General features: G+C 37.7%; 1 protein-coding gene across 1 annotated transcript; it reads right to left on the reverse strand.

Annotated features, from left to right (window-relative positions):
- Positions 1–951: 951 nt before the first annotated feature.
- Positions 952–23886, reverse strand: NEDD1 (NEDD1 gamma-tubulin ring complex targeting factor). The gene is made up of 15 exons (XM_031043729.2): positions 23675–23886; positions 22418–22561; positions 20418–20512; positions 18873–18989; positions 17346–17486; positions 11912–12141; positions 10502–10703; positions 8717–8900; positions 5693–5815; positions 5455–5502; positions 4789–5012; positions 3624–3786; positions 3204–3360; positions 2311–2377; positions 952–1620 (listed from the first exon to the last, which is right to left on the reverse strand). The coding sequence occupies exons 2-15, from the start codon at positions 22551–22553 to the stop codon at positions 1516–1518; spliced, it is 1992 nt and encodes a 663-aa protein (XP_030899589.1). The 5' UTR covers positions 22554–22561; positions 23675–23886; the 3' UTR covers positions 952–1515.
- Between the last annotated feature and the right edge of the window lie 1014 nt (positions 23887–24900).

Genomic DNA, 24900 nt, shown 5'->3' on the forward strand with positions numbered 1-24900 from the left:
CTCTCATTTTGCTACAAGATTGTATTTGTCATTAAATGACATGAAAAAAAGAATAGTCTCTTTTTTAGAAAAAGTTAAAAATAGAGGAAAAGTATACACAGGGTTTGGGTTTTTTAAGTTTTACAATATATAAAAATAAGTTACACTATATGTTATGGCTTTCTCATTTAGTAGAAGAGTGCCATCATGGACTTAAGCACTAGGTGTTGTAATTAACTCACCATGTTCTCAGACTTTCCTGGTTCTGAGTTTTGATTGTGTGAAAAGAAAACAAAATATCGTGAAAACTCAGAAGCCTCCAGAACAATTTAAATGGCAAGAAGTACTTGTAGGAGTCGCTCAGAGAAGTTTTTAATGAAGTTTTAATTTAAGCTCTTGGCACAAAAAAGCCAAGCAAAACCTCCCATGAACTTCAGCAAATTAAGAACTTCATACTGAGCTTCATTTCAGAGCTGTTTACACACAAGTATGATACCATTATGCTACTGAAGTAATGACTTCTCCTTAAGGTTTGTTATGTTAATCATACAACTGAGATACTGGTTAGATTTGGTATGCAGCTATCACAAAAAGACTACAATTATGCTAAACCGACTAGAGGCAAAACTGCAACACAACTGCTCAATATTGTGTTGTCCACTATGAATAAAAAGGAAGCAGGAGAGGGCCCAAAAGATGCTCAAGTCAGAAACTGAAAGACTGTATCTACACAATGATATATTATTAATGTCTGAGTATACTTACATGAGGAAGTCTATAGCTGCAGTCAGATTGGACAAGCTATGACAAATAAATGTAAATAAAAAGAATTCTAGTTTCATTGCTAAAGCTGTAACAAAAATCTCAGTGTGTAGTGAAAGCCGTATTTGCAACAATAAAGTTTACACCAGACATGCACAAATTTCAGTCATATGAATATAATAAGAAAGATCATAGCACTGAATCTGGGAATATTTTCAAGCTTTAGTTTTACTCAGGATAAAAGTTGCCAGTTGCATAAAGTTAACCAAATAATGTACTTTCCAGCTCCTTACAAACAAGGCTCCATATCACGCAGAAGATGAGCTTTCTCTCCCCCTTTTCTCCAAGAAAAGTATCTGAAAGGCAAACTACAGTGATTGTTTCTGACAGCAGTAAAATAAAGAAGCAGCTAGAAAAGTAGGTATAGCCAAAAATTCTTACAGAAAAGGTACCCGTCCTGGTTTGATTTTGTTTGTAAAAAGGCACTTCACATATTGCTAGAATTCTGATAATGTACTTATCCTTTCAGTTTTTCTGTTAGAAGGCTGTATTTCAAGGTGGTTAGCATGAGTATGCAAACATTCTTTTTAGCGTTTATCAGTTACAATTTTTATAATTACATGTAGTATCTTGCACCATTTATTTAGAAAAAAGACTCATGTTCAAAATAATAGCAGGTCTTCATACAATACTTCAGTGATGATGGATGATCTGTCATAAGCAACGCACCACCTGTAGTGAGTTCATGCTAATAAAATTAGCAGTGTAAGTCTTTCAGAAATGAGTCCTCAGTCTTCTGTTTTCCTCTCGCAGTCTCTCGATTTCAGCTACTAAGCTTTCATTTACAGAGTATCTTTCAAGTAAAGCATGCATTTCATTCTAGAGAAAAGAAAAAAGTCCCAATCAGTAGCTATAAAATTAATTATTCCAGTTTTACCCTACCCATTTTCATATCCCTTTTGAAAATTAAATAGCGTAGATAACACTGTTCTTTAAAAATTTTGCTAAGAAAAGTAAGATTATCTTTTTCATACTGACATACAGTATTTTGATCATTTATATATTAGTGAATATTTTATCAAAGGATATTTTGCACTTCTGGATGAGAATCTACTAATAGAGATTCCATTAAAATGTTCAGTACCCAGACAAGGTCTTTGTAACGCAGATCAAAAGAACAAAGAATCATAAAAAGGTGAAAGTAAAGAACATAGTTCAGTATGCAATGCAGTACCTATAAGTAAGCTTTCTACTTGAATTCCATCCCTCTTCCTTACTCCAGCCCTTAGTCCTTTCAAAATGACAGCTGAATTTGTCTCCCTTTTGTCTTTTTATAACTCCTGAAGTATGGAATTAATGGTAACTACCCAATGCAGATGCTCCCTTTATTTTATCAAGCATAAAACAGTTTAACAGATTCCAGTTCACAGTTTCTCCCTCCTTCACATCCAATCCTCCCTTTCTTGTTTGTAATAAGCAAAACTGATTTTCAGTTTTGAGAAGCTGGCATGCCTTGGTATTACTAAAATGAAAACAGAATGTATTTCCCATCATGCTGTTTATACATACCAACTGCACATGGAATTGCTTGATCATCTCCACTTGCAAATTCACAATATCTCGATGGCATGCTTCTCTGGGGGAAGAATTGTAAAAGGTCAGCACAGGGGAATTTTTACTATACTAATTCTTATTTCAAGATACTTAAAAGCGTTCAATGTATTTTTCTGTTGGCAGACACAGAACAGCCATAGCACACAGACCTACTAAGCTAGATTTGCATTGCTTTTTGTCATCAAGACAGCAGTCCTTTTCCCCTCCATCATTTCAGCCAACATACTTCACCTTAAAACATATGGTAGCCAATGATCCCCTAGGTACAACTCCCTCAACAGCTCCACCTGCTTCAAACTCCACTCTAAATCCATGCTAATTTGACTTCTTTCATGACAAGTGGAATGTTAGTTAGGTATCTACAAACACCAAGTAATCTGACACCATCACTTAGCGCACAGACACTGTTGAATGTAAAACTTCACCAGTAAAAATACACACCTTTTACATGCCAAGCTAACAACAATCATAGCCAATACAAGTCAACTGCCTAGATCAAACTCTTCACAGTGTCAAATTTAAGACCTTTCTCCTGCTGGGACCAGGTATGAGTGGAGAAGGAAAGAAATCAGCATGAGGTTTCATGAAGGCAGTAATGGCCTTGTTATGCAGATAAATTTACCGCCCAAATATTCAGACACTCATTCTGAAAACATGTTAGCAAAGCCATGCATTAATGGCCTTTGGAGACAGCAGTTAAACAGTCAACAAAGCTAGATTTCTGAGATTAGGGCTATTAATGGTTTCATTTTCTAACGCAAGTAGAAATTTCTTAAAGCAGATGCTCAAATATCTTACAAAGAAAGCATGCCACTGAAAACAAAAATATACTGCATGAATACCAGTACCTGAGGTCATCCATTGTTTCTTGTATCATATTCTGAATGAAGTTTATTTGGAATGATGTCAGAGGTGCATTTGGTCTGCTGCTCCCAATATTTTCTACTATTTTTTCTGACAATGAACTTGCAATTCCAGCAGCAACTGATGATGTTATCTTTGGACCTTCACAATTAAACATAAATAAATAATGTTTAAAACAAACAAACAAAAAATCAGTGTAATGGAGTACAAGATTTTTTATTTGTCTTGAGGCTTGCAACTATTTTATCTCAAATATTACTTAGTAAAAAAAAAAAGAAAATAGATTTAGACTGTCTTTTCAGAGGCAACTACAGATATTATAGAAGGTCTAACTGGATTTAAAGAAGCAGCAAGACCATTTTATCAGGTTTCGTATCAGTTTATGATCAAAACGATCAACTTACTTGTTGAGGTAGTACCATTTACTGGTAGATCATATGCAGGATGGGCCTGAATATTCTTCGCTAGTCTCTCATTTGTTTCAGAAGTCTTTACAGCAGTGAATAATGGTGGAAGACTTAAAGTTACAGATTCTGCACTTGATGAACTCGATTGTGAAAGCTGACCCTAAAAATAAGAGCAACAATAAAAAAATACTAACTCTACTTATTACAATTACCTGATTGCACTTAAAGACTTTGTTTTCAGAAATGCACTTGCAAATGTTTTTATGAACTCACAAATACATGCTTTCCGTTTTCTAGCTAGACATCTTAAAAATAGATTGCTAAAATATTTAAAATTGCCTCAAGTGCAAGCAGACAGAAAAGAGCACAAAAGGCAGGGGCTTCTTAATTTTCATATCAACCATTCTGTGGAGATATTATAAACATCATTCCCAGCCAACTCAGATTTCTCAAAAGTGATACAAAAGAAGGTAGGGTCTCTGCAGAAGTGTATCAAAGATATCTTAGATGCAGATAGGGAAAAAAAGAGGGTGGAACTGACCTTATATACAACAATCATACTGGTGCAACCAACTAGTGGTCATTCTTGACCTACAAGACCTTCTTGGTCTACAAGAAATCTAGAGGGGGACTTTTTACAAGGTGAAATGGCTTTAAACTGAAAGAGGGTAGATTTAGATTAGATATAGGGAAAAAATTCTTCACTATGAGGGTGGTGGGACACTGGCACAGGTTGCCCAGGGAAGTTGTGCCTGCCCCATCCCTGGCAGTTTTCAAGGCCAGATTGCATGGGGCTTTGAGCAATCTGCTCTAGTAGGTCTCCCTGCCTGTGGCAGGGGGTTAGAACTAGATGAGCTTTAAGGCCCCTGCCAACAAAATCGTTCTATGATTTTCTAGAAAAACAAAAATATTCTTCAGGCTAGCCCAGTTTTGTTTCATATAAGCTCTTGTAACCCAAGCTTATTTAAGAGAAGCATATATTTTATCTTCCACTGCTGAAGACCAACACACTCAAACTGCACAACATTTTACAGATCTGTCACTAGTGTAAACAGAGTCACAAAACAAGATTAGATGGGACACTATTACAGAATTTTCCTTCAAGTCATAGTATTCTGTGAAGTTTCTAAAAAGATCATATATAGGCATTAAAATAAAATACCTGCTTTAAGAGTTCTTTAGATTCTTGTTTTCCAAGACTTGTTTTCTTTGTGTCTCCCTCTGGATGTTCTTCTTCTTCTTTAATTGTAGACCCTAGAAGTGCATGCAATGGGCTGGACCGTATTCCTTGTGCACTACTGCCCACAGGGTTTCTTTTGACCGGAAAGGCAGTGGTGAGATGTGGGAAAAAATCCACACCCAAAATGTAGGACTGAAAATCCACACCTAAAATTAAGAAGGAATGGTGAAACGCACAGGTGAAAAAACCAAACACAGCTAAATCAATCCCACAATTAAAACACCTGCACACCCACACAAAAAACAATAAAAGCACCCAAAATGCACCCCACAGAAACTAAATTCTTAAATCCAACTTATGCTGTCACTATCTGTAGGAAATTAATAAATCAAGAAAAGCCTCTATATATCATTATATTGCATAAAGGAAAACCAGAAGCACTTTAGGACTGTACTCTTAATTTCCTATTAACATGTTGTGTCTTAGCACTTCACTGTGTTAGACAATTTACAGAAAAGTTCGATTTTTTCAGTCTGCTTTCATTGACTGCTTATTTTCAATGGCAGAACAAAATTAGCATGTAAGAACTAGCACATGCCTTCAAAGGCCTATCATTATCAAAGAAAAATGTATTGAAACTGTATTTACCATCTCTTTTTCCTTGAGGATCTTCATTTACTTTGTTTGCAATAATATCTAGAAAATATCAGAACACAAATTGTTTATTAAACGAAGCCTACACCAATATTCACATCATTGCATTGAGTTCATAATCAAAGCCAAATCAATATACCAAATAGGTACAGTGGCCAGTAACACAAACATCAAAATGTCATGATATATGTAGATGAATGATGCTTTACAAATTTCAGTATTAACAACTCACCATCTCTGATTGGGGAAAACACATCTCCTAAACTACTTCGACTCACGGTAATATTATCAGCACTTTTCCCATGATCTGTTTCTTTAGATGGAATAACATCCAAGCTGCAACTATGGGGAAAGCCTTAAAAGGACAGCAATAGTCAGTTAGTAATTGGTATTTGCCAAAAATAACACAAGTTATCCCTAACCAATCTCACAGCAATCACAATGCCTGGTAAGTGCAAAAAGCACATTAGAACCTTCTACAGATTCCAGTTAGAGGGTCAACTTTAACTTCCTCATTTGGGCTGAGAACCAAGATGAACATAACTAAAAGTTATGATACTTACTAACAGAAATAAGATAGTCACATTCCTGTCCTCTTTAAGAGGGAGAGTTGCCAAACTGAATAATACTCATTTTCAGATAAATCTACATGACGGATGCAGCAAATTTATGGACTATCAGGTGAAATGGAAACTGGCAAATGAACCTTCTGCTAAGAAGGTAACCACAATCAGATTACCAAAATTTAAATTTATTCTACAAGAAATTTGCTTCACTGGGGCTGTTAAGCATTCTAAAGGGGAATTCTACGAAACATCTATTTTAAAGTTTACCTGATGTTATGATATTCTCTGCTTATATCTAACACTAGCAAATTGGCATAAGGTTACAGTTGTAGACAAAAGAAACATGTTCCTAGACCTTTCCCCATCCACCCTCAAGACCCATTCCTGACTCAATTAGGAAAGGAATAAAAAGTTAGCTTTTCTATGCACAGTAGAAGGGACAGTCATCTGAAGAATGGAAGCGTATCTAAGGTCCAAAAATAAGCTGAATAATTATTCAAACTATAGTTTTTACATGAGGAATACATGGAGAAGTGAACTGAACTGCTAAGATAACCATCTAAATAACTTTCACAATTTAGTATGTTTGGAAACCAGATCAGAACTGTAAGCAAGCAGCTATGCTGCCATCACCAAAATGCTAAATCAAAAAGTGCCTAGATTTTGCTTGTATAAGATAAGAACTGGGCAAAGAGCATTTGTGCTATGCAATACATAAATAAGTGTCCTGTAAATAAATCACCTGTACATACGTGTACATATTTTGTGCCTACTTTAATAAAATAAATTAATAAATTAAATAAAATAAATTAACAAGCCATTGTTCATAAAACCTTTCTATGTACGTAGAGAGGTAGCATAGGTGTATGTATACTTCTCCATACTACTTTTTCAAGTGATCAAAATGTGACTGTGGATGACTACAATTAAGCATGTCCAAGCAGTCACATAAACTGGAACCTGAGTCAGGTTTAAGGTTTCATTTTTAAATGCATTAATATGTCGCATTTTCCACACCTTCATATATGCCAGTTCTGATGTAGGACTGCACTTGTTAGTGCAAATTAAATAGGAAGTTAAACTAGAAGTGTGGTATCAACCTGTGCCAACATCTACAGAGGACCTACATGGAAAAAGCATAATATAAAATAGGGCAAAAATGTCTTTTGCATATTTTTACCCAGTAAATCTAAACATAGTAAGTGCTTAAACCAGGGGATGGCTGTTAAATAGAAGTTTATGGGAAGCCAACTCAAAGTACCTCCAAACTTCTCATCACATTCTGACATCATTTATACTTTTGTACTTAAAAATAGTCTCGGGCTTTTTATCACAGGTATTTTACAGCTGTCTGAAGAGCTGGGTTTTTTTTTGTTTTAAATATGTTGTCAAATTGCTTAACTGAATGTCCCTTATTTATCCAAAGTTAAAGCCCATAATCAGGTTCTAGAAGAGCTTCCACAGAACAAATACAGTTTGTGATCCCTCATCCATTACCATTTTTAAGTATAAAGACTCCATCTTCTGAAGTACATAGAAGTCTTTACTTCTAGTGAACACTCAGTTCAATGAAAAATAGCTGCTTTACTTGCTGAGCCTTTATTTTCTTAAAATATTCATATATTATGCATGGTCCTGCTAAGGGGTAATGGCTATTACATCTTTGAAGAAAGATAATAAAACATATATTTTAACAGAAATCAGATTTTACACACCATTCAGTAATGTTGATTAGTAACACTTCTTGTATACATAGGAAGCATTCTACTTCACTTTGTACCTCACTGCATACACAAGGGAAGTCATTAATACAAGTCTCTATGGACTGCAGTGGCTTATTGCCTAGTTACTGTTGCTAAATGTATTTCTCCTTATTTAAAAAGCAGAGGGAAAAAGTGTTGTTGCATTAAAATGGTTTGAAGATTTTCTTTTTCCCATAATCAAACTAACCGCGTAACTGATATGACCAGAATTGAATTCAGAACTCCTGAATTCAATAAAATTTTAAGAATACATTTCACACAGTGGCAGAAATTTAGAATAATGTTCAGAATTCTAGTAAAGAACTTGTTAATTTCAGAAGCATAAATAGCAAGTACGGTTATACAACTAATCATACTTGCAACTATATTTAACATCTTTCCTACCATGTGATACTGGAGTCATGCCTCACACAAAAATACAGTTCATTTCTCACTTGGATTTTTAGACTAGGTTTCTTTTTCCCTGTGCTTTGTTTGGTTGACATTTTTAGATAAGGCCTGTTACTCCTGCTTATTAACAGAATTACAATTCATTAGCTCTGCATTCCATACAAAAAAGTACATCAAAAAATACATCATGTACGTAAACAAAATCTACAGGAAGTCAGAATGCAAAAGAGCCCCACAATATTACCATAGTTTTCTCCTTCAAATATGTACTTGTACTTCAAGTGCAGAATTCTAGACTTCACATGTCTCAAGCTTGAAGTAGCTCCCAGTTCACTTCCCACAGTCTCATAGTCTGTCTAACCCAGCAGGAGAGACAAAAAAAAAGGTGCAGATGCACGTGCATGCACATGCAGTTCCTTCAAACAAATGCCCTTCCCTCAATGAAATTTGTATACTGTAATGGTCAAGGTACAAAATACTCCTTCTATCTTCTACATTATGCCTAATATTATTATAAGAGCAGGAAGAGGACACTACCTGTTTTCTCCTGAAAAATCTCTCCTCCCTTATTCTCTTTTGGCAGTGTCACAGATGAAACTGTTGCTGACGCCTGAGAGGCAATGTTTTTAATATCAGTATTTTGAACTCCTCCAAGATTACTACCACCTTTGACTTCTGCTTTTTTGGATACAGGTTTAATTGAAGAACTCGTAAGGTTAGACTGAAAAAAATACAACAAAAAGAAGTTATTATTGCTTCAGCTAAAAGTAAAAATATAAGTGAGTATTTCTCCTTCAAAATACTAAAAAAACCCAAACCCAGCCCTCAGTTCAAGTTTCAAAGGTTGCCCAGGAGATATGCCTTTACAAATATTTAAAAAAGTATCTTAATGTAATTTCAAAGAACATGGGAAATATCTGTATTACTACTTGAATACTGTGTGGACCTGCAAAAGAACAGCAACAGAACTTAACATAACAATGCAGTGTCCTGGCATGTGCAATTTTGATCATAGGTTTAGGGATAAGAGGTAAAAAAAAAAACCAAAACCACAACAACAAAACCCAAAAAAACCCCCAACAACAACAACAAAAAAAAAACAGATTACATTAGTAAGGGCTTTAAATTGCAGAGGAATAGTGTTGTGGTTTAAGCCCAGCTGGTAACTCAAAACCATGCAGCAGCTTGCTCACCCCCCTCCTTCTCCCACTGCTCCCAACAGGATGGGGAGGAGAATCGAAAGAACGTAAATCTCATGGGTTGATACCAGTAATCAAGGTATAATACAAAACTACTACTACCACCAGCAATAATAATACTGGTAAGGGAAATAACAATGGGAGAGAATATAAAACTAAGAGGGGAAAAAGAAAAAAACAAACAATAAAGAAGTTATGCACAACACAATTGCTCACCACCCATCGACAGATACCCAGCCTGACCTGAGCAGCAATCTGGGCCTTCTGGGTAACTCCCCCCAGTTTATATACTCGGCATGATGTGCTATGGTATGGAATACCCCTTTGCCTAGTTTGGATCTCTCTGCTTCCTCCCAGATACTTGTGCCCCTCCTTGCTGGCAGAGCATGAGACTGAAAAGTCCTTGATTAGGGTAAGCATTACTGAGCAACAACTAAAAACATCTGCGTGTTATCAGCACTGTTCTCAAACTAAAGTCGAAAATGCAACAATGCACCAGCTACTAAGAAAAAGAAAAATAACTGGTATGGCTGAACCCAGGACAAACAGTCAACCACTAGCAGTAAGTGTGCTAGAAGAGAAGTAAAGAACCCCCTTCAAAGGTTTTCCCTGTCTCCACTGAATGGGCAGTGGGATTTCTGGCTACAGTAGAGCCTAATAAGTCTTAGAAGAACCTCTTAAGCCTTCTCTATTATTTAATCAACTTTACTATGTAATTATGCCTGCAAAAGACCATATATAAAACCATGCAAAATACCTGAAGACAGGGAGCTGCATGTCTTCCTCATAAGTGGAAGGGCCACCATAGACTTTTCTACTACTGCCTATAAATGTCTAAGATGTCACAAACCAATCTGCAATGGCAGCATATTCACACTAGCAAATTCAAGACTAAAGTTTCACTCAGTGAAAACAGAGTGGGGTGGGGGGAATTCCAAATCAAAAAAAAATTTAAAATGGCACTGAAGACCAAGCAGTTTACAATTTCTGTGTTGGTGTGAATCACTTTTGCTGGCATCATTAACGCTTACAAATGGAATGCTAATATTTTCTTTTAGAATTTAAACTTATGCTTAACTTTCATTAATCTACATACTGACCAATAAAAATGAAAGGTTTTTACCTTGGAAAAAGTGCTACTGAACTGAAGACGTATGCATTTCACACAGCCTTTGTGAGCAACAACTGTTTTCACTGGTGATGTCACTTGTCTTAAGTCATACTGCCAGATTTTTCCCCTGGAACATCCTATAGCCAAAGTAGTACCATCAGGCATGAAGTCTACTGTTGTCAGAGGAAAATCAGCTACTATTGTTGTCAGTAACCTTCAAATAGGAAAAAGGACAGGATAAAGAAGCTTTTAGAGTTCAAAAGTTAGACTTCAAAACAGAGTATCTAAAAATACAATAAAATTGTTCATAATTCAGCTACAGGTCAGTAGTTCCACTTTTCTAATGCCAAGTAAATTCAGAGAAATACCTTACAGAACAGTGGATTAGGCTTATACTACACACTCCTGCTTAACGAACTAAAGACTGCATGTACCCCCCCAAAATTCCACTAGGACAGGATCAAACTGTCTTCATAACAGCAGCTGACACCAACACGATTTACTGTCATAATTTTAAGGAGCAATCATACCATGTACATCCTGTAGCTTCCCAAGCCTGTATTCTCTAACCTTCTCACAACTCCAGGAGCAACTTCAGGTCGGAGTTTGTCTAGGAGCCGGACTCCTGCTTTTATTCAGCCGCAGTGAAAGCACAGCTCACACCAGAACCATGAAGCCCCTTGTCCTACCCTCTTATTACACAGTCCCATCACCTATGCCTCACGCTTCCTTCTTTTCAAACCAATTATCTATAAATATCATATTTAAGGGAATAATTATTCACTGTGAGAGTGGTGAGACATTGGAACAGGTTGCCCAAGAAAGAGGCTGCCCATCCCTGAACGTGTTCAAGAACAGACTGGACAGGGCTTTTCAGCAACCTTGTCTAGTTGAAGTTGTCCTTGCTCATGCCAGGGGGGCTGGAACTAGATTATCTTTAATGTCCCTTCCAAACCAAACCATTCTATGATTCTATAATATTTAAGGATTGCTATCTCAGCAGCTCTGTGCACCACAGTTGTGTCTTCTATCTTGAAGCAGAAAAGCAGACAAACTAAGCTCAAGGGCATGAAGGTCCTCACAAGCTGTACTACCCCTTATAGAAGCTAATTGCTCCATATCAATAAGAAAAGCCCCCACACAAGCACTGCAGAGTGGTCACTTGCATGTAGCACCTGAATTAGTTGCCACATGCCTTGGGATTTTTTTAGTTGTTTATTTGGGGGGGTTGTCTGTTTGGTTTTTAAATAAAAAAGCAAAATGGACTATGGGACAAGTTCACCAGTAGCAGTATGACAACCACTTCAACCATTCTGAATATGGTCTGAATTAAATGTTTCATTTCATAGTTCAGCATGCCTTTTCATTTCACAAAAAACAAATAAGGATCCTTCTAAGATCAAAGGTCTTTAAAATACTCACTTTTTACTTGAAGTGTCATAGAGAATAATTCTTTTATCCAAACCTACAGTTACAAGCAGCAGCTTATTGACTGGAGAAAAGCAGATTTCTGAAGCTGGTGCTTTATGAGTATTTTCAAAATTATGATACGGGTTCTGGCTATTTACATCCCATAGAGTTACATTTCCACTGTCAGAAACACTGCCCAGCAAGGATTTCTTAAAGGATGAATACTTCAAGTGTCGAACAGGCTGTAAAACAGACATAAAAAAATGAAGTGTAAGAACACTATTAACACCATACTAGATTATTTTCTAAACACACAAACCCATTAGAAATACAGATGTTACATTAACTTAAAGTAGATTAGAATGAAAATAAAAATGTGTTTTAAAAAAAATAATTTTTCATTACTATACTGGTTTTGCTGTTAGAGGGGCAAATATTTTTTTTCCCTTGTACCAGTATGGGGTACCATACGAGCTGATCAGCAAAACGAATGACATGGTTAAAAAAAACCCAAAATCACAAACTTCTAGAAAAGTTTCTTGATTTTTCATCAAGTATCATGCCATCACACACACTACAAAATAACCCACACCACATCTAAAATTACAGAAGTGAAAAGCTACATTATTTTACTGATCAGTCTCCTGCCAAGAATGTTAAACTTAATTCCCTTCCACTGATTTTAAGTACTTGATATAAGCCAATTAAATAAGGCAGACTCCAGAGTTACGCATGTAGATCATGTGGAAGAACAGATTTTTGCATGTCTTATCACATGCAGCCTTGCTATCCCAGAACCACATAATTCAGGACCTTACCTTGCCTTTCAGAAGCAGGCAAGCATTTTGTTTACACCATATTGGTTCAGAGGATGTTTCAGAAACTCACTGCCCTAATACTAACTTACAATACTTAATTTCCAGATTAATTTTATTTATGACCCATTTGCACCAATTCACTCCTGTGACAGTAATGATCTTACACTCAAATCGCTTCCAAACTCCCCAGTGCTGCTTTTTCCTGTTTTAATAAACATTGACACCTCACCTTCTTTCAGGCTTTATTCCACTATATGCAATATGCAAGACACAGCCTCCAAAGACTGTTTTGCAGTACCATCAGTCTCTTTGCAGCTCTCACAGTTTGTACCTTTCTTGCAACCAAAATCTTGTATGATCCTCAAAATATTTTGCTATTGCCTTAGCAAAGGCAGTAACACTTTCTCCATTTTGTACTGTAAATACCTATCCCAACATATCCTACCTTGTATTTTCTTAGTTGTGATTCAGTCTGTTCTGGTTGCTTACTGCCATTTTATGATCAAGCAGCCTGAGCCCTTCTTTCTCTTGGGACTTTTCAAATCCTAGTCTAATAAGAATAGCCTCAATGGTGACGTTTCAACTTTTATACTGTGATAGTTGTTCCCATGTATATTATTTCAATGCTTTATGGCCACTGACACAATCCTCTCTTACAGACAATATTTTCCAACTGTGTCTCATCAGAGATCTACCTCTCTGTCATAACCATTGCTGAAAACATTAAACAAGATTAGCTGCTGCTAACCTGAACAAATATCTTCTTTCAATATTATATACTGTCTTCTTTCTTACAGCCTATTTCTTACCCCTCCTCAATCCTTTTCTAACCTATATCCTCTTCTTCTCACAAGGCACTGGATCAAGGCTCTACTCAAGTCCAGCCAGATGCAAGATGTTACATTTTATTTGTCTGAAAATGCTCTCAGAAAGCCATTATATTATTCCAGTATACACCACACCACAATGCACTGTACTGGATTTTACTCTATTTCTCTCTTTAATTTCATTTTAATGGAGATGTGTTGGTTCATATGCCTCCAACATAGCACTTGCATGTCTCACTGGAAGCCTATTTGCTCCACAAAGCAGCACCCTCAACTGCATAGTGAAATAAGACAGAAGATGACTATAATCAATATGGTCCTCCACTGGACATGGAGACAATTTTATTAGCATTTTCAGTTTGTTTACATTAAAAAAGGAAATACTGAGTGACTCAGGAATAACAGCTTCAATTATGTATATGATTTACATGGCAAACATGCCTGTCTCTCACACTTCTCTGTTCTTCACCTCCAAATACCTTCCTTACTGCCTCTGGCATTTGCTCATGTTCCATTTTCTCACTCCTCCATCCTCCTGCCCACCAAGATTACTTTCTCCAGCTCTCCTCAAGCCTCCCTTATTATCCCGCCAAGTCTCCCATTTCCTTTTCTCATTTCCCCTTTTAATCTCACAGGCCCAAGGCAAGTTCTCCATTCTCTTTCGTATACATCCTTCCCCATATTACCTCTGTTCCCCACTTCCCATTGAAGTCACGGCATTTCCTCAGAGCAGCTTAGAAATTTAATTTCAGGCTGCCAATGAAGGAGATGTGAGGAAGCTCCTATTCACTCCTCACTTTCACTGAATTAGGTTAGCAACAAACTTCACTTGCAACAATGCAATTTCTAGATCAGACTCATGGAACAGAGGTGCTTAAATTTGAGTACACTTTTACGAGACAGTCAGATGCATCCCTGACTATGCTACATGTTGAAGTTTCAAACTCCTGCCCTGACAGCTGAAAGAAGGCATAAAAGAACCTTATCTCTGAAAGGCTGCTTGACAAAGCCAAAGCTTGAAAGCTAAAACATTTCATCTCCCAAAAGCAAGTCGATTAATTTGAAGTTTTATCTTTAAGCTTCATAACAAAACAGCCAAACGAAGAACAGTGTATTTCAGAAAATAGCTGGCCCATTGCTGAGAACTTTTTCACCACTGGGAAACAAGCAAAAACCCCAAAGCTAAACCAAGTGGTCTAGCATCATTAATTAAGAAACTACACTATATTTAAATAAGGTAATCTCCTTTATACCTTACTGAGCCTTGTAAGTGAGAAAGCAGATGTAAATACAGTTGATAGTCTTCAACTTTTAAAGCTATTTCACTGTATGGAGTGACCAAAACTCATCACAGTTCATTACGAATTAGCCAGCTCTTCAAACAATTGAACTAAATCCTGTTGCTAGGAGAATACCACCAGGCAGTGAAGACTTGAGCAAACATGTTTCGAAACAAACCTTAATTCATCCTCACATCAGCAAGCAGATAACAATCTGGTAGTTTAAATAAATACCAACAGCAAAGACAAATTATGGGATTTGCAAACAGGTCTGTGCAAGAACTCTAATAAAGCACGAAGATGTTTCTAAATCAAAATCAGTTAGGAGAATACAGGCCAATGCTCATATGAAAAGAAAATTGTTTAAAGTCACAGAAAGCATTGCAACCTTGGGCTATTCTACTACTTTTAGAGTCTATCCAAGATCAAAAATTAACTGGCAAGGAAACTACATCCCATCATGGTGAATCAAACACAGACAAGCTAAATTTGGTAAGGTTAGTTTGACCTCACATTCCCCAATTGTAAATAAAAGTTACTAGGGAGAGGTGACCCTTACAAAACCAGACAGCTAGTGCCAGGATCAAACAGGACAATACACTATGTATCTATTCAAGATTACTCATAGAAAACTGGGCCCCTGAGCTATAAATCAAGTAAAGGCTTTTTAAATCTTACAGAATTACACTAGTGTTCAGATATTTGCTTCAGTGCACAATTAACCCTGAAATTCTTTACAAGCACCAATTAAACCCCCAAACAAAAAATAAAGCTTTTTTTGCACATAAGAAAAAAGATAATTTTTAGGATATAAAATAAGCTGATAAGCTGGGACATCCAAGTAGCCATCTCATTATGGAATTACGGCTCAATTCCATTTTAAATGAAGACTGCAATCAAAGTACCGCCCCCTTTAGAAAATGTTATAGACCCTTTCAGAAGTGAACAGTAGCTCCGTACTTGCAATTACGTTGATTTAAAACTTCAAATATCTTTACCCATCTTAAAGGTCACTCAGCTTTGCAGCAGGCCTCTTGATCTCATCTACCAAAATAGCTATTCATTGCATCACTTACTCCTAATCACTTTTTGGTGGAAAGAGTCAAATATATCAAACAGGTTAATGTAAATCATCCTCATAAGAATTTCTTAATTTTCCAATTAACTAGCAGCACAGGCCCTGCTCTGGATACTCATCTCAGCCATGTAATCCCACCATGGATTTCCCTGTAGCCCCTGTCTACTCTTCACATATTTCATAAGATCGTAACAATCCAATCAGAAAAATGAACTGACTACACAGATGGATTTCTAAGATTAAACCAAGTATGAAGTACAATTTTGCTTCGATATGAGACTGGTGATGGATCAGACACTGCAGCACCTAAGAGCAGAGAGAGTTTGAATTTAACAGAGATTTTTCAACAGAAAGTATACTACAATTCCCATGATGCTATGAAGTTGTAAGAGATTTTTCACCAAGCTAATACTGTTAATGCTAGACAGGAGAGAAATTTAACTCGCACTCTATCTGTAATTGAGGACTGAAAAAGCTGTTGCAGTAACAGAAAATGAGTAAGTCAAAACCTCAGTATTCCCTGCAACGTTAAAGGTCAGGTTTAGCACCAAAGCGATGTTTCTGCATCCCCTAGGCAGCTCCTACCTCCGTAAAAATGACTTGGTAATAAAAATAAATAAATAAATAAAGTAAAAGAATGCCTAGAACATAAATATTTGGCTGTGCCTAAGACAACATTCAAACTAAGAACACACACTGGAACTTCTGATGGGACGACACAGCTCATTTACTACCGCAGGTGCTGTTACATCAAGGGAATTCCCCTAATGACATCCAATAATTCTCCAGTACCTTTTGAGCCTGCAGAAAGAAATTGCAGTATAAAACCCTACCAAAGCCCTTAAGTAGTCCACATGCTTTGTGTATATCTTTTGCTCAGTTTTCCTTCAAATTACTTATCCAAAATCTTACCTAAACACCTAAGTAGGTAACGTTGCTTTTCTCTTTGAGCATCTGGGCCATTTTGATCTCCAAATTAAATTAATCTATTATTTCCAAATGCAGGCTTATATTCAATCCTACTATACAGATGGCTCTGTTCAGTTGTAAATCTTATTACCTTGGGTAAGTCAGAACCCAAGCTATATGGTCTCTGTTCTTTGCAACAACATATATTAAGTCGTGCACTGAAATCCTGCTTTGGTTTGTAAAGCCAACTGTTTTGCATTCCATTCTAACATAAGTAGAAGTTTGTTCTTCTACAAAGTAAAATTTGCTGTAACCTATATATAAGATACTTGAGAAATTTGCATTCCAATGTTGACTATAATTGAAGACTAGAATACACACAATGGTCTGGTTTTTCCTTTCCGTAAGTGCACTCTTGAAAATTAAAAGGAAATAGATTAAGAGAACTCAAAAGCTCTTTATATGTACTTCCAGTTTCTAAAAACTGTGAATTAAGGCTTCATACCTGAAAACAACTTAATACAGATAGCCTACCTGACGGCTGCCATAACCAAAGGGAGTACTTGATAAATTTGTGGCAACACTGTGTAGGATAATTTCACCACTCAAAGATCCAGAGGCAATGTAGCTATCATTCCAGTTATATGTAACACACGTGACTTCATCTTTATGGTCCTGTGGGGGAGCACGGTTAGAAGGAAATGGTTAAAGACATTCAGGATAACCATATTTCTTCCTAATCTGTGCTTTTGCAGAAAAACTTCAAGCTTGATGGTTTGTTTTTTTCTGATAATCTGTAACATTTTAAAAGATTAAGAGTTATTATGGAATATCCCAGGAAACAGCAGCAGCACGTACTGAAGATCATCACATTTTAACAACTGTTTGTTTTCAGAAGATTGTTTTAATAAGTTAGTAAAGATGATGCTGTAATTATATGTGATACTTCAACAGGACAACCACAGAGACACTTATGACACATCATTAATGTTATTATAAAAGTAAAGTCTTCCAGAAACCAGTGATATCTGAACAAATTTTCTGTTAACCTGGTGTACTACTGCCAGCTTTCCTTTCCATCACCTTTTAGTATTAACACATGTATTTACCAAAAAGATTTTCAATATAGTCATTTGCAATGATGACACCGTGTTTACTCAACATAGACGGGAAGACAGTTAAGTACTTTTAGCCCAAAAAGGAGGACATATTTAAAGTATTGTATTAGCTAATTAGTAGCTTAGTTTCAAACTGTAACTTTGAAAGTCCAGGAAAAAAAAAAAGAATAAATCAAAGCTAAAGTATTATAGCCTCTTTAAACAGGGAGAGCAAATCATCTACTGAAGGCACCATGGAAATATACTAGACCATCCTAAGTTTTGTGCATCATAACAAGGTTTTAAAGAATTCATACTGGATCAGTTAGAAGATGATAACCATGTCCAAGTTTTGCATAACACTAGGTCTACTACTGTATTCTACCAATACAAAAGTGTTGTCTGGTTTGATACACCAGAAACAGCAATTACTTGAAATGCTGCCCTTGGAAAAGATACCCATCAGAGAACGTCAATACAAAATTCCAAAAATAAAAAGCCTATTCTTAAAATTTAAACATACATTATTATAGAATTGTGCTCAGCAGACATCAAGTTAAGAATGCTTGTTAAAATTAGTATTTACAGTACATAAAGAACTTAAACAGGACAGATGTAGGCTAGGTATAAGGAAGAAATTCTTTATTGTGAGAGTGGCTAGGCACTGAAACAGGTTGCTCAGAGAAGCTGTGGTTGGATGGGGCTTTAACCAACCTGGTCTACTGGTCCTTGGCAGGGGGCTTGGAATTAGATGATCTTTAAGGTCCCTTCCAACCCAAACCATTCTATGATTCTCTGAGAACACAAAATTGAACTTAAAAAAAAAAATTGAATTTAATGTGTCCTTGCTCCCATCTATGAACTTGATCCTCCAGATACATGACTTAGAGAAAACATATTTTTTTACAGCTGGCAGCAAAACCTTAAGTTATGAAAGCTACAGTGCTTCCTCAGCCAAACTTACCTTAAGGCTACGGTAAACCTTTCTGGATTTCAGATCCCAGATATTAACTGTGTTATCAAGACCTCCACTTACAACATATGAAGAACTAGTATTTAAGCTTACACATGTCTGGTTTGCCTGATAGAGAAGGGAAAAAAAAAAGTATGTTAAAGATAATTAAGGGGTTTATCAAGCCTATCTAAAAGCACAGTGATTTGTGTTTTCTTCTCCATTAACACAAATAGTCCCATTGATCAACGGTGCTATCAGTACACTACAGCCATTTCCCATCAAAAAGCATTTAAAATGCTGTCCAGTTTGGACATAAGTTTAATATACCTTAAGATCTAAATAAATTAATTAATAAACTCTTACTTCCCTGTTTCAATTTTTTAGCACCTTTTCCATCAATATGCATTTTGCCTTTAAATTACAGCCCCCTAAAGTGCAACCATAAGACTTTTATCCCAGTACAGAGTCTTTAAAAAGAAAATGCTATGTTCAAAAAAGAAAAAAAGTAAAAAAATCACCTTCTTAAAAGAAAATCAAAAAGTTGTCTAAGTCATGTACTTCATATTCCCTAAACATTACAGAGAATATTATAGCAGCAAACCTCATAATTTGATAAAGTGATTCTTTTTAAAATAGCTGAAGTACCAGCTTTTGGAAAAAATGTCAATAGACCTAGATAGAGGACAAATTATTATGCAGTTCTATCATGTTGAAAATTCACTTTTAAGTTCCTGAGATTTGAACGAAGAAAACACAAGTCCATCTAATTATTGACATGGAAAAATTGGAAATTATTCCATTAGTAACAGATCAGATTTAGTGAAATCTCCAGGACAAACACTCCACTTTTGAAAGCCTATGCTTCAGCAACCTTAAGGCCAGGTTTGAACACCTTTTCAGAAAGTTTCCAGTCCTAATTAGCATTAGAATAGCTATCCAAAGAGAATAATGAGAATGGTTTAGAGCACTATCAAGTCAATCAAGTAACCAGTCAAGATACTCTCCTAAAACTAAGTCCACCTTTCTGAAGAACTTTTAGTGCCACACTTGCATTTAACAGGGAAAAAAACCTCACCATAACAGAATTTCATGTCTTTCCAAAAGCTGGCACATGTACACCCTTAGAACAACCTTATATAGACTCATGTTTTTCAATGTACAATTCACAGGCATACGTAATAGTGACAATTCAAGATGGAAAATGCAGTTCAAACTTGAGCTCTGCAGTCACCTACACATTAGATCAAGTTTGGACCACTGACTGCCTTGTCCTGGAGCTCAACTTGTACACTGGAGCTCAACAGGCCAATTCCCCTAGCATAAAGCCATACAAGCATCACATGCTATTGTACAACCGTATTGTACAACTGTATTGTTCAACCCCCCATTCACATGTATTTGACTATACACAAGGAGATGTTTTTACATGTGTCATAACTCTAACAATACTAAAATTAAATTGATCCCAATAGGCAGAACAGATGAAATACAAACAGAACAAAAGATGGAGTGGGGAAAAAAAAAAACACAGGGAACCGTATAACTCATACTTACTCCTTCAGCTATTTCAAAGAGTGGAACAAGTTTGCTTTTACAGCTTGAAACAACTATTTTATCACCAGCAGCAGAAGCAGTGGCCAGGTATCTATCTTAGTCACAAGTTAAGGACCATAATTGTGTTATGCTGGTGATTAATATAAGCAACAGCAAGTTTCCCTTACTAAACAGAAGACAGATTGGCTAAACAGTCTAAGGTACTGCACCTTGAAGGGACCTAGAAATAGAAACATAAGGCTATTTTCCAAGCTTTCATTAAGAAGCTCTTGCATTAACTACAGCCCTTACTTCCCAGTACAAGGTAGAGCAATTTCTTTCAGAGTGAAATATTTGACAGACATTATTTAAGAGGTCTTTACCATAAGACAGCTTAACCAGCCTACATTTTTGTTTCCCTCCCACCCCCAAGGAAGAGCCCCATTTATCATTAGAGTCCAAACGAATGTCTGGCAGAGTACGGATTTAAGGAACAATCCTGTTTGTGACAAACCACATAGCTTCTAAACTACAATGGCTGTTTGTTAATTTGTCTCCCTCTGTACTGAGAGAAGAAAAATAAAACCCCCAAAAGAACCTTTTCTGATACCAAGTACCTCAAAGTAGTAAGAAAAGCCTTCAACTGCAGAGCATGGAATCTGCCCCTGAACCCACACCAAACAAATCGAGTAATCATTTAGATCTGTTCCCTGTATGTCTCCAGGCCAATGTCCATAGGGATTTTATAGTTGCTTATTTAAGAACATACAGGTTAATTGGCTAGATTTAACACAAAGAACTAGCAGGCAGATTAGTGCTTCCTATTGCTTTCAACACCTTAAGGCACTGTTTTAGCTTACAGAATTATACAGAACCAAAATCAGTGCTTTACCCCTAACAAATTAACAAACATTCAAAAGCATACGGAGTCAGAAACTTCCTTGTTTCAGTTTTAGGGAATGAAGAAGAGACTAGGCAGAAAAAAGGATAACAAGACAGACTGTCTATAGCTAAAGTTTATTAAACACATATAAGTATACATATATATATATATATATATAAAGTATTGCCTCTATCCTTCAATTTCTCCGCAAGCTCCATAACCAGAACATTCATTTGAGCTCTGATTGTTCTTTTTTCCTCATCCATTCACTTACTTGCAGACTTAGAGGACAGATATTTGTAACTTGCAGGACTTAACTGTTATGTGCCAGCATCCTGTCTTTCTTTTACATCAAGATCAGACATCACCACCTTTTCCTATGACAGCCATACAAGCTGTTCAGCTGACAGTACACCATTTGCATTACTCATATATTCACCTGGCACCTATCATCATCCTGTAATGGGCCTCCAAGACTGAGGTGAAAGGTTTGAGTGGACCAGATCCATTCTCACGCATAAATCATCACCATCCTATGAATGTTTTCCTTCACATCCAACATCTTTGGGCTTCCTCTGTAAATGCTATAAACAGCACAAAGAAAACCAATGCCTACAGAGTAAATGGTAAGTATATGCTATCAAAACCTATTAGAATTAATGAGAAGCTGTTCAAGAACAAACAAACAAACAAAATCTTTCATTACAAATTTCCTCTCTACACTATGAACAGAATTTTACTACACTAGCAATTGCTTTATTCACCCTTGTCAGTAAATTAAGCACTGCACTGAAAGTGAATATTGTAATCAACTACTGAGGAAACAAACGAGTAATCTTTACAGTTAGTTGGTAGGCAATTCAAGTATATCATAATCACTAACAAAGTGTTAGCCTCCTAACGGAAGAGAAACTTCTTGAGAATCATTTACCAGCATGAGCTGATTTTGTAAATCACTCCAACACAGAGAACCACAAAATTTTCTTGGCAATATACACAAATCTTTTAATATGAGACTTCAAAACTGCATCAGGCCTGTGATTTGCAGACACTTTTAACAAATGTAATAAATAAATAAATAAATTACTGCGATTTTGCAGAACACCCACAAAACTACAGTTCAAACTGTAAAGGATACTATTGCTGGCCCAACACAGCGAGCTGACTGGATGTGTGGGGGTATGTGGGTTGAACTGCTCCACCACAGTTAAAGATAAGGAATCCCAAATTTTAATGTCATCTCCTGATGAAGCAAAACGTATGCTTTCTTGCATGGCTGCACCTGGATTTGCAAAAATAAATTAAAAAAAATTAAATGCATATGTATATAAAGTAAAATATGCAACAAACAACTTCAGAAGTAAAAAAATATTTTAATCTATACCATCTAATACTATTTTCTTGATAACACAGGCATTTATATGGAGTTACATTATTAATACAGTTCAGCTGAGTATACTGCTGAAAGCAGCAGACACTGCACACTCTAGTTATTTGAATTCTTGAAAAAAAATAAAAATGTCTGCTTTCCTTTTCACAAAGGAAAAGCCATTCCCTTCGGGGCATAACCAAGAGACTTGAATGATGCTGTCTTCAGTTTACAGCTGCCAGGCACGAAGCCGTTGAGTCGTTCAAAGCCTCATTTTCCACCAGTAGATGGAGATACACAAGCTAGAATTAAACCGACTGTTCAGGGGAAGGCTGAAGCTCGGACCTAAAAGACTCACTTCGGCGTTCATCTCACCACACTGTGAAGAAGGCATCAGAGAATCCTTTAAACCAAACTTTTAACAGTAGAGTACGAGCCACAGCAATCGCATTCCAAAGCGGCTTACACAACGTTATAAAACAAAAGGATCATCATCAACGTACTATTATTTGTTTAGACTGACATCATTTTAAGAGTTAAGAAGCTAGGGTGGCAAATTCCAGGTCTGTAAAGTTTATGCTCAGCTTCTTACTCCGAGTAATTTTAAACTAGCAATAAATAAGAACTAAAAGATAAGACCCTCCTTCACCTGAGAGCATTACTACCCTTCAGCCAAAAGTTCCAGGGACGTTTCTATATAGCTTTAGGCCACTAATTCTCGCTGCCGAGAATGGCACACAACACTGACAATGTTAGCGAGATAACTCAAGCGCCCACAACCACCCGCCCTCGGCCGTTGCTCAAGACATCAACCCGCGGAGCTACACCCCGCTCCCTCGCTGTTCCTCCAGCCTCGCATGAGGCTTCTCCCCCCGCTCAGCACTTTCAGCCCCGGAGGCCGCAGCAGAGCCGCTCGGCATTGACACCACCCGGCCCCGGCCCTGCTCCTGCCAAGGAGGGCCCCACGGCGGGCCTCCCTCCGTTCCCCGCTCTCCCCGCCCACCGTCCCGCAGCACTGTTGCCCACCTGGCAGGACGGACACCAAGCCCAGCCCACGCCCCTTGAGGGCCCGTCGCCTCCTCAGATGTAGGGATCGGGCCCGGCACCAGGCGCCTGCGAGCCCGACTGGCTCAGGCCCTCTTGCTCCCGGTTCCCGACGGAGCCCGCCTCACTCCCTGCCAATGAGCGCCCTCCCTCACGGGCCGACTTTCCGCGCCGGATCCAACTTCACAGCCTGACCCAGGAGCCCCCGCGCGCCGCCTCGTCCCCCGGCGGCTACGGTGGCCGGAAGGGGAGAGGAGACGGCCGATCGCGCGCCTCTCTCGCCTGTTGGGGTGTGCCCTGAGGCCACGCACGGGAGCGCCCGAGCTAGGACCCGGCGGGAGTCTGGCCTTGCGGAGCGGGCCTGCCGGAGAGGCACGGCCTGAGCCTGGGTGCTTGGATGGGGTGCCGGGTTCTGGGGAGACGGGCACCGGCACCGAGCTGTCCCCCGGAAACTGCTGGGGAAAGGGGGAGCCGGGCGACGAATCCGTTCTGGTCTCCGCTATAGGATCGGTTTGAGTGGCACCGAGTGTGGTACCGGACACAGATTAAATTGTCACCTTGGAGGCAGGGGTGTGTGTTCAGTACCTGAGTAAAAAGCATGCAGCACAGCTCACCCCATCCTTATTCTTCACTGGGACACCTGCTGGCACATCATACTAATTTATTAATTAAAATAGTATTATTAAATATCAGCTATATACGATATCAGTTATACCTATTGTAATTAATGCATTCCAAACAGAGAAGTTTCTGATCTGAACCTGTCATTTCAAGTCCATGGAATGGTTTGGGTTGGAAAGGACCTCAAGATCATCTAGTTCCAAGCCCCCTGCTATGGGCAGGGACACCTCACACTAAACCATGTCACCCAAGGCATCATCCAACCTGGCCTTGAACACTGCCGGGGATGGAGCATTCACAGCTTCCCTGGGCAACCCATTCCAGTACCTCACCACCCTAAGAGTAAAGAACTTCTTCCTTATGTCCAATCTAAATTTCCCCTGTTCAAGTCTGAACCCATTTTTAAGTACAGCACGCTAACATACCTGTTTGTCACATACCCTGCTGCATCCTTTGTGTTTACTTGCAGTAACAGCAAGTAACTGAAAATTGCTACATCTGTATCTTGACTCGGAATACAGCTGTTACTCTGGTCATGCAGAACTTTATAGAAGGAGTGTTTGGTTTTATTATTTTCATCTGGTAAA

This window comes from Melopsittacus undulatus, chromosome 5, assembly GCF_012275295.1.
Source record: "Melopsittacus undulatus isolate bMelUnd1 chromosome 5, bMelUnd1.mat.Z, whole genome shotgun sequence".
Taxonomy (NCBI): Eukaryota; Metazoa; Chordata; class Aves; order Psittaciformes; family Psittaculidae; genus Melopsittacus; species Melopsittacus undulatus.